Source organism: Sprattus sprattus (genome assembly GCF_963457725.1).
Source record: "Sprattus sprattus genome assembly, chromosome: 7".
Taxonomy (NCBI): domain Eukaryota; kingdom Metazoa; phylum Chordata; class Actinopteri; order Clupeiformes; family Clupeidae; genus Sprattus; species Sprattus sprattus.
In genome coordinates, this window is record NC_137926.1 from 34000036 (window position 1) to 34011761 (window position 11726).

Consider the following 11726-nt stretch of genomic DNA (forward strand, 5'->3'; position numbering starts at 1 on the left):
GTCATGAATATGAAAAAGATGTCCAAAATCTCTGTCGCGGGGGAGGGGGCGGGTACACAAAATGCGTGCAGGTTGGCAGGCCTGCGTGTTCGCAGTTCACTGAATATGACCCCCCCCCCCCTCACGTAAGTCACCTATTTTGTTTTCAAAACGGCGAATTTCGCCGAAAGGTGAGTGATTCTCATGCCTGTTAGTGCTAGCAACATTTAATGGCCTCGTGCCAAGATTTCTGCACACAAAATTAGGCACACTAGTATGAGTTTAAAGTTGAAAGAGTGTGATAGCTGCAAGTCTACTTAAACCACCTCGTCAATATGATATTAAATGTATTGCAATGAACGATAAGCATGCTATTCAAGCCATGGTGTGCTTTAAACACAGGCTTACTAATGTTAACAATTGAGGCTAGTTTGCTATCTCACATGAATTATGCCTATAGCTGGCTTATATGACAGCCGCGTCTTCATGCTACCTGTGATATGGATTGCTAAACTATAGCAATAGCCAACAGTAGCCTAGAGTTTTAAGAGAATTCTGAAAAGTCTGTTAAACTTACGAGGGATATGCTTTATTTGAGTGTCAGGGATTAAAAACGAAATATTTTTCAAACACTGTTTTTCATCTGCTGTTAGGAAGAGACTTGCTTCACAACTCATATTACCAATTCTCGACTATGCAGATGTTGTTTATATGGTGGCCTCAAAAACAAATCTCCATCCTCTCAATACTGTGTATAATAGATTGTGTAGGTTTATCCTTGGCTGTCCTTTCACAACCCACCACTGTACAATGTATGAAACTGTTAACTTTCCCTCTCTCAATATAAGAAGACAGTTGCATTGGTATCACTTTATTTTTAAATGTATTTATTTCAACTACCCTTACTTAAAGAATTTATTTGTACCAGTCTCGTCTCATTACAATTTAAGACATGCCTCTCAAATCTTCTTTTCTACTCCCACAGTCGGTAAATCTGTTGGTAAAATGGCTTTTGAGTTTAAAGCACCATTAGACTGGAACAATCTACCAGGACATATTCGGTCAATTTCATCATCACCTGTGTTTAAAAATGCTCTTTCTTCTTATTATGCAAACTGCTGCAACTGTTTCAATTAATATCTTCTTATATATGTGTGTGTATGTATGTATGTGTGTATATATATATATATATGTATATATATATATATATATATATATATATATATATATATATATATATATATATATATATATATATATGTATATGTGTATGTATATATGTATATATATATATATATGTATATGTATTTTTATTTAACATAGTGTTTGGGGATGTGACTGCTGGATAAATAGATACAGTTAGATTGATATAGATGAATAGTTATAGATAGATAGATATTATTACTATACATATACAGTATGTATTACTATTATTAACATTATTATAATCCTGAGCTGATGATCTGTTGTTGTGCTCGGTTTGGAGCGCAGGCGTATAATTCGTTATGTAATTGATGTCTTGCTGCAATTCTGCTGTGTTGTTTTTGTTTCTCCTGTGTTATTGTTGTTTCTATGTACATGTTCATTTGATGTGTGTTTGAAATCTGATTGTGTTGTGGACCCCCTCGAAAACGAGATGGTACATCTCAAGGGGTTATTCCCAATAAAGACATTTCCAACATTTCGTTTCGTTCTGACCAGAAACGTTATTTTTCTGTTCCGTTCCAGTGTTCCTATGCTTCTCTTCATGTTATTAACCGGTTAGAACCTTATAAAAGAACGGTTAATAACGTTCTTTTCAAAAATGTCATGGGGGGGTGTGTGCGCGTGCTTAATGTTTGTCATTATCCGGGTGCGTGCGTGAAGCCTATAGGCTAAATGCAATGCGCACTTTTCCAACGTTGTGGAAACGGAGTTTGCCTACAACTTATAATAAATAATGAAACAACATTATTCACCTTGCAGTTCAATTTTATTTGTTTCCAGTCGGCAACATGAAATTAGGCTGCAGGACCATTTAAACGCAAACATGTCTTTCGAACTGAAGTCTGTTAAAAAAAAAAGAAAGCAAGAAATGCAGCAGCTTAGACCCATGGCTATTCAAAACAAAATGACAACAAACTCAGCCGGTCACATTTAGGCCTACATTCAAATTCGGAAAGCATCTCCAACAAAACGTTCTCCATTACGCGCAAAATAAACACAACTCATGTCCATAGCTAGAGGCCTATGCCTACTCTCTTCTATTAACTCGAGTTAGCCTATTTGAAATGGACAACAGATAGCTTACATACCAAATTGCTTATTCAGTTTAAGGAAAAGTATGTCCTCCAAAACATTCTCCTTCAGATTGCTGCGCAAAGGAGACAGGATATATTTGAGAGGCGAAAAGGCACGCTCTACACTGACCTAGGTAACCCTATACATGTCTATGTAGGTAACGGGCACAGGCAGCACAATCATTGCAGATCTGTTAGGCTACTCGCAGCTCGCTAGTGTCAACAGTAGTTTCACTTCAGCCAGGCGGTCTGGGTAACATTTAGCGGGCAGGTAGCCAAGCCCATCACTTCCGGAATAAAACTTTATTTCAAGATTTATTTTAACAATTATTTTATTCCCACAATATTTCAAGAAAGGTTATTTGGAACGAAAAATAACGTTATTAACCGGTTATTTAAAATTTAAAATATTGTTTTCACTCCGGAACAGCTGAAATTGTTTTTGTTCCGGTTTTCGATTACGTTCATCACAAAATTTCGTTCTTTACCGGTTTTCGTTTTCGTTCTTTGAACCGTTTCTAATCCCTGTTGAGTGTTGACTTCCTTTCAACTTATTCTGTTGTAGGCTGTAGATGCATGATATCTGAACTTAAACTTCCAACTTGCTTGTGAAATGGGTGACGTTTAAACCACGGGGTGTACTGTGGGCGGGTTTTAGGGCAATACCGCGGGGCTATTGGCCCAATGGTAGAAACACAAATGTTTTTTGTTCTAAGCCCTAGGCCTGAGATTGCCCTAGCTTCCCGATACTGGAATCATGGCTATTGAGTCCCTTAGATTTGGACTCCTGCCTTACTGGTATTTTAGAATTTAGAATTCCCACACTCAGTCAAACTGATACTAATTATCCTGACAAAGTGAAAAACAATAAATCTTACCATTTCCAGACTTTAACCATGTCATCCAAAGACCCAGTCACGATGGTCTCTGATCCATCACTTTGACTTTTACCCCAAGCAGCCGTCCATATAGCATCATCATGAGCTTTACCCCCACCACAAAAACAAAAGAACATTGAAATTAACACACATGATGGTGAAAGAACAAGTCTTTCACTTTCTGTCACACTGTTCATTGAAACAAAACAAAATCAAAAATGTAAACTCTGAATTTGCGATATGCTTTACCATGCATCTCTGACAACACATGAGCATCTCTATCTTAGGCATTATAAGACGTAGCCAGACATGCTATGTTTCTGATTAGAAGAGCCTGGGCTATCCTGATGTAATTGTATTACTTTGCGCTTTAAAGAGAAATGATGTCTATGTAGATGAACAATAATATGTATCAAGTAAATATGCTTACATTTCCTCTTATAGTACTCTGGAAAAGTCTGTATTTGTAAATGTCTCACAGATAAGCACTTAGCACCACTGGAAAAGATGAGTCCTGCTGTTTATTTTGAGATGCCCTTTGCTTTGAGACTCAAAATATATTGACATATGCAGGGGTGTGAAAATGGGTGAAGAAATTAACCAAGGTCATGCCTTTACTTGTCAGAGATACTTCAAAAACATGATGTCACTCCTTTACTTGAGTCTGATATACTTCAAAAACATGATTGCATGCTCTGAGGCACAAACAGGTGACTAGCATCACTGCAAAGCATAAGTTCTGCTCTGTCATCTGATTTGTGTTCCATGAACCATGTCTCCCAGCAACGGAAAAACATTTTAAGATTGTTAAAGTCGCATAGTGTAACCCAGCCTGTCATGACATAGTTATGTTAGTCTTGGCATGTTCGAGTAGTAAAATAATATACAATATACATAAAAAACAATAGAATACAACCTCTATCAAATGTTGAAAGGTTTGTTATAGTAAGAAGACTACCCTATTCATCACATTTCTACACATTTGTGGATTATGGAAGTAGCTAGAAGTTGAAACACCACAGGTACTCACCATGCTCCTGTTTGAAAAGTATGCTGTACTGTAATAAAAAGCACACGATTCAGTGAGTAAAACAACCTACAGTGCATGGCTTGTGTGAGAAGGGTAGAAGGGTATAAAACTTTTGCCACTAAATGTATTACCTGAGTGGTCATTACCCTTCTGACTGTACTCTTGAAAGCTGGTAATGAAGTCAGGAAAGTCTCTTCTAAATAAAAAAATCCAAAAACAAAACAAGATTAAACAACATTAGAGTCGGACCACTACCACATCAGTTTTAGCAGAAGTATGAACCCTCTGAAATCTGGGGCCAATTTGGTGATTCTGACATGGTCTAATATATGTGGAAACTTAAATAAATTTTAAAAAGTAATACCATATTGTCAAATGTTTTCTTGGGTAAGTTATAATCAACGAGGTTTTCAGGTATTCCAACATGATCAAATAAATGGCCATCTAACATTTATGAGCCTATAAAAAGCTAACAGTAAGAGAGGTAATAGCTTTTGAACACTCAATGTGCAGTTCACATCTTTGTTCGGGCAAATGGTTCTGATTTCGACGGCTATTTAGCGTTCGTAAATTCTGTTCGAAGTTAAGAACAAATCCCAGATGAGAAATGAAACTTAAATGAATGCTAGAATTGTCCGGTGAACTTCTTAAGTGGAGTTAAGAAGAAATGTAACTGCGTTCAAAAATTAGTTCCATTGTCGGTGACCTACTAGGTCACCAGGGGATCGATTAATGATTCGATTTAAACATTTGGAGTTTATTCCCACACATACAATGCATTCATTTTTATAATAATTCCATCACAGTGTTTTAAAATAAACTAGTTCATAGTCTTCAAAAACCTCTTTAGAAACTGTAGGTGGTCTATAAAAATACAAATATTTGGAAAAATGTGTTTCACAAATGTAAACAGTCTAGGCCAGGGGTGTCAAACATACGGCCCGCGGGCCGGATCAGGCCCACCAGGGGATCCAGCTCGGCCCGTCGGATGACTTTGCTAAGTGTGAAAAGAAAGACATAAATTGCAAAAGTCGCTGCAATACCTAATCAGTCCACTGGGGGCCGCACTGTTAAACTAACATTACACTGAGAACCATAGCTAACAGCAATTGACCGTTCGCGAAACTCCTCCATAGAACAGCACTCGTCCAATCCTACCTTAGCAACTGCTACTAAGAGAAGAGGTCTGGGCAGCATGGTGAAACAGTGTTCCTACGGGTCAAAAGGTCTATATCCGTCCGGGATATTTTTATTTTTGAGTTTTCGTCTTAGAGACATAAAAAGAACAACCACGGAAACATTGAACCCTTTTCTAATATTATTGCTGAGGTCTTCTAGAATAGAATCATATATTCCATTTGTGCATCAATGTTTTTAGTTAAGCAAAATGTACAAAAACATCAAGGCATGTCAGACAACTTAGAAAAGTCTAAAAGGCCTTGGACCTTAGAGTGTTAAGGTCTGACAGAAGGTAGCCTGAGATTAGAGGGACATGTCGTTTTTTTCTGCATTTTCAAAGCACAAAACACAGGAGGAAAGGTGCCGGCTGTGGATTAAACAGTGTGGGAGACCCCACTCCCAACCTAATATATCAAAGATCAACAAACACACATATGTCTGCTCCAAAGTTAATGAAGCTGCTTGCAGCTAGCGAACTTTGCTATCTAGCTAACTATCTAGTTGAGAGAACATCCCTGACAGTTTTGGTTCATGTCAATTAATATTATTACCACTACTAGTGCATAACTAGTCTCTCCAACAAATGTCTTAATGTTGAAATAAAAATGTTAATATTACCGTCAGAATGTTAATGTTATAGTCTCCACCCTAGCTAGCTATGCTAGATGGATACCTCCCCAAATTATCTTGCCAGAGATGGAATAAAGACTTAACATAAAGATTCTTTGAAGGTAATTAGCTAGTTTGAAATATTATATAAAGATCTTACCCAGCGGTGAAAGAACATGACTAGTATGCAAGGGGGAGCTGGTTGCATTTAATGAAGAGGTCGTAGGGTTTCTAATGGTTTCTAATGTTTTTGATTGAGACCTGTATGCTTTTGCGTCGATTATTGATGTGTCCACTTCGTTGTTTATCTTAATGTTTTGGATACATCCTTCCACTGCATATTGCAGTCTCTTTTGCAATATGAAATTGCACTTGTTTTCTTAATAAATGTCAAGGGTTGTGAATCAGAATGTCTCTTAAGAATATGGAAGTTTATGAGTACCAACGTTTTGTCACTTTTTTTTAAACGATCAAGTAATGGCTTTAAAACAGCATTAATGCGATGTCTGCTCCTCTGCAGACGTCAAACGCGTCACAAGGCGAGGGAATATGCGGAGATAAGCCATAAACAGTGGGCTGATGTCTTTATGTTTGTGATAAATTAGAAAGACCTTAAAATAGGGTTTATCATCCAAAAACCTTCACCAATGATTTAAACATAGAGAAATATTGTCATTATGTATGCGTTATTATGCTATGATTTTACTGGTCCGGCCTGCTTGAGATCAAAGTGGGCAGTATGTGGCCCCTTAACTGAAATGAGTTTGACACCCCTAGTCTAGGCCTACTGTCAAGAGCCAAAATGTCTTTATTGATGCAGTTCTTGAATGCTGTTTGCATGCTTAATTTCTTCCACAAACTTAGCCCCACTGATGTTTTGAGCATGTATAAAATAAAATAGTTGCCCTTTGCAGCCCTACATGTTGTCTGGAGTAAAACAAAGTATGGACATAGGTCTGGCTATGTGAGACTACATTAACTTTGGCTAAGTAACATTTATGGGCCACTTGCTAAGGCACCTGACCAAAGACATTTTGAAGTTTCTAGCATTAGCATTAATGTTATTTACCAAAGCAAAGTGAGCTGAATACTTTTTCACCTGATAACTTCCTTTAACAGTCGTGATTAGCTTTAAGCTGTCCAAGGCTATGTTTGGGTGGGTGAGCCCTGCATGCTTTACAGAACAGGAGAGTTGTCTTATTCACATCTTTAATACCAAGCAAAACGTTTTTCCACTTTTGTAGAAGCGGCAACTTTCTTTGCCATCTTATTAACTCGGGTGTTGTTGGTGGCTGCGCATGATTTGGGTTAGGCTACTTTCTGCAGTAACAGTTGGAGCTGCAAGGATTGCTTTGCCTTTGCCGGGTATCATTACTTCGAAGTACGCAATTAGTTCCGTGTGTAGTGGAACAAGCATGTTTGTGTGGGTGTGTGTGTGAGACAGAAATGGGAATGAAATTAAATGAAAACAAAATTATGGCTCAATAAACAATTAGGATATTAGCCTAAATTGGTAAATATGTACACACTTTTTTCTTTGCAAACTTAGGGGCAATTTTTGAATATAAATATCTTGGTAACTGGCTTGATGAGAAACATACATTTAGATAATCTCGTCAGTGAACAGCGAACAAATTGGCTTCTTTTAAAGAAACAAATCCAGCTTCTCTATGAATAGTAGAAAAAAAGATTGAGAAGCAGTTGTCATGTCTGTGTTGGACTATGGAGATGCAATTCAATAAATGCTGCACTTTCCTCTTTTAAATGCCTGGACACAGTCTCCCCTCAGAATTAGCCTACTACTGGTGATAGCTTGCTCAGGTAATCACCATTTATATCCTTTATTATAAAGTCGGTTGGTCATCTCTAGCAGAGGCAAAATAAATATTGGTTTCTATTCATCTAGAAGGACATAGATAAGGTGTAGACCTTGTGCAGAGCCTACAACTATTCGTGTGTTAAGGCAATACAATGGGAATTGGGAAACTTTGTGAGAGCGTTCACACAATGACAACAAACAGGCAATGGTATTCACAGTTAGGTAACGTCAAGTAGGCTTGCTAACCAGACGGTAAACATTAGCTTAATTACACAAAAGTAAACTGCTAAACTATCAGTTAACATCCCAATGACCAGCGGTAATGAGCACAACCTAAATAAAGAATGATATGACACTATGTGCACAGAGCAAGTACGTGTTTTATCTTTCACCACAAATGTTGCTATGTTGAGTGTCGGCAAATCTACTTCTGGGAACTCTCAAACATCACCCTCTTTCTTAGTAGGATGCTCTGAGTTTGACAATTCCAGGTATATGAGCGATCGTACTCTCTAGTCCGTGGAGGACGCAAATAAAATAGAGTAGTGGAGAGTACACGGACCTCGGCACAGAGCCTGAACTACAACATCTGATGACGTCTTTTACGTCACTAAAACCCTAGCGGACCCTCGCATGCCCAGAGATGAGGAAAGTATAACACTTGCTAACAAGAGGTACTCCATCAGACATTCAAAATGTTGCCTTTAACTTCTCTTATATGTCCAATCAACCCTGCCGCCACCATGGTTCAATTGGTGCTAACACTTAGAACTTTAAGGGCCCTGTATCGGTTAGTCACTTGAAAAACCTGCCTTTTCGAAGCCCTTCCGAAGTAGTCTATTTATTTTCAATACCTCAAGTTTAGATTCACAACCTACAGGCCGTACTTGTTCCCGCTTGTTTCTTGCTACCCTTAACTCATAAGCAAAGCAGGCAGAACACAGGGTGGCTCACAGTTTGATTCATTTCCAACGAGATTTACTCACTTCTCAGAGAACTGAGCAATTGTATTTGATGTCAAATAAAAGTTGATATCAAGATCTACCTACCCGTTACAGTTGTCCACAGCGACGCAGATCACACAAGAGTTTACGGCAATTATGTTGGAGGAGAAATGTACGTTATTTTTCCAACATGGCTGTGACACAAATTTTCGCCACATAAAGTCTTCTTCTACTTCTCCTGTTGAGTTTATTGGCAGCTTGCAATCTTGCATTACCGCCATCTACTGGACTGAGCTGTGAATACTTTTGGGAATATTAATATTTTTAGTTGTATTAGATTAGATTCAACTTTATTGTCATTGTACAGAGTACAAGTACTGAGACAACGAAATGCAGTTTAGCATCTAACCAGTAAGTGCAAAATAGCAATAAAAGTGCAGAGTATGTGCAAATGTACACTGCAAAAAATGCCCCTCTAGATTTAAAACAAATAATTACATATTTAAGCAGGATTTTGCTTAAAACAAGCAAATTTGGCTGCCAGTGCGTTAAGCAAATCAGGCTTGTTAAGATTTCTTAAAATAAGACAGGCTGCCCCATTACTCCAAAAGCACCGAATGTCCTGAAATAAGACTAAATCCACTCATTTCAAGACATGTAGTTACCTCAAAATAAGCCGGATGTCACTCAAATCTAGTGAACTTCTGAGGCATTAGTACTTGAAATAAGAGACAATTCAAGCACAGAATGTCCTTAAATAAGACTAATTCCACTCATTTTAAGACATGCAGTTACCTCAAAATAAGCCTGATGTCACTCAAATCTAGTGAACTTCTTAGGCATTAGTACTTGAAATAAGACACAATTCAAGCACAGAATGTCCTGAAATAAGACTAATTCTACTTATTTCAAACCATGTAGTTACCTCAAAATAAGCCTGATGTCACCCAAATCTAGTGATCTTCTGAGGCGTTAGTACTTGAAATAAGAAACAATTCAGGCTTGTACATAAGACCACAAAATCTTAAAATAAGAGTAAAATTTTGACTGACAACACTGATTTCAAGTCATATAGTAACTTCCAAAGAAATCTGTCATCACTCTAACCTGGAGTACTTCTTAAGTTAAGTTATTTAAAATCGGGAAATATTTCACAACATATTATTCATCACTGTTTTATTACCCTGTTAATGAAGTAAACCAATAACAGGCATTTGACAATAATTAACAATATTAAGCATCAGAATGCTTAAATGTACTTAATTATATATTTCACATAACGATTTTAGTTTACTGTCAGACATAAGGTACATTGACATCTAACATAAACGATGACAATTCAGCAACACATCAAACAGTCGGAAATCATCAAACAGCCAACAAATCATTAACAAATTTAGCTGGAAATACATTGGACATTGTGTTACTGTGTGCTGTCCTGACCTCCAGACATATAGAGAAAGAGTTGGGGGGGGGGGGGGGGGGGGCATAGAGAAGAGTGCCATACAGAGAGAGGTTGACAAAGAGGAGAGGGAGAGACAGACTAGGTTTGGATGAATTCTTGCAGTACAGTACATCTGTTTGTATTATGGAAAATAGCGTAGCAATTCACTTGGAATAGGTGAACTTGCAAACATCAACATTTAGCAACATCCCATCAGTATCATGAGGGACTCCGGAAGCATGTCCCTTGGCAAGGTCGTCAGTGGGGTATTGCTGACTGCCGGAAGCACATCGTTGGAGTTGATGATGACGACAGGACGCAAGAAGACATTGGGGTCCTCAGATGGCTGAAAGCAACAATTGGGGGAGGGGGGTAGAATCAGAGATGGGCAAAAATACATCAAAATGTATTTTGATACAAAATACAAAATACCCCTCAAATAAATGTATCAAAATAAATTACAAAATACTGTTGCCAGAAAATGTAACAAAATACAATACATGTATTTTGTATTTTTAAAATACAGGAAATACTTTTTCTGAATTTTCAGTTTTCTCACAATTTGGTATAGCACAACATTCAGGTTTGGGCTATTCAGTGGCGTAATGTAGTAACCACAGGGCCAGGTGCAGGCTATTATGACGGGCCCATGTCAGTGTTTCGTATCCTTTTTTTCATGTTTGTAACCGCCGCGACAGGGCTCTCATTGCAATCTCTATGGCTTCCGGGAGAGCTATCCCCACCGTGCTTTCGTCATACGTAATTGCCAGGTAAGGACTAGGACGCGATCTGGCACTCCGCTGCGAGACTCTCCACTTTGTGAATGAGGCGCGCCTCACCTAGGACGCGATCTGGCACTCCGCGCCTGGGCGAGACTCTCCACTTTGTGAATGAGGCGCACCTCACCTAAGACGCGGGTCTGGCACTCCGCGCCTGGGCGAGACGCTCGACTTTGTGAATGAGGCTCGCCTCACCTAGGACGCGATCTGGCACTCCGCGCCTAGTTACCTCAAAATAAGCCTGATGTCACCCAAATCTAGTGATCTTCTGAGGCGTTAGTACTTGAAATAAGAAACAATTCAGGCTTCTACATAAGACCACAAAATCTTAAAATAAGAGTAAAATTTTGACTGACAACACTGATTTCAAGTCATATAGTAACTTCCAAAGAAATCTGTCATCACTCTAACCTGGAGTACTTCTTAAGTTAAGTTATTTAAAATCGGGAAATATTTCACAACATATTATTCATCACTGTTTTATTACCCTGTTAATGAAGTAAACCAATAACAGGCATTTGACAATAATTAACAATATTAAGCATCAGAATGCTTAAATGTACTTAATTATATATTTCACATAACGATTTTAGTTTACTGTCAGACATAAGGTACATTGACATCTAACATAAACGATGACAATTCAGCAACACATCAAACAGTCGGAAATCATCAAACAGCCAACAAATCATTAACAAATTTAGCTGGAAATACATTGGACATTGTGTTACTGTGTGCTGTCCTGACCTCCAGACATATAGAGAAAGAGTTGGGGGGGGGGGGGGG

The 11726-nt window shown here is 38.2% G+C and overlaps 1 protein-coding gene across 1 annotated transcript in view; it reads right to left on the minus strand.

Annotated features, from left to right (window-relative positions):
- Window positions 1-8963, minus strand: part of skic8 (SKI8 subunit of superkiller complex) — a 36954-nt gene extending 27991 nt beyond the window's left edge. The window contains exons 1-4 of the mRNA XM_080842277.1: window positions 8823-8963; window positions 4298-4362; window positions 4167-4194; window positions 3137-3242 (exon numbers count right to left, since the gene is read on the minus strand). Coding sequence (XP_080698403.1) covers window positions 3137-3242; window positions 4167-4194; window positions 4298-4309 — 146 coding nt within the window. The 5' untranslated portion in view covers window positions 4310-4362; window positions 8823-8963. The remainder of the gene's footprint in view (window positions 1-3136; window positions 3243-4166; window positions 4195-4297; window positions 4363-8822) is intronic.
- Between the last annotated feature and the right edge of the window lie 2763 nt (window positions 8964-11726).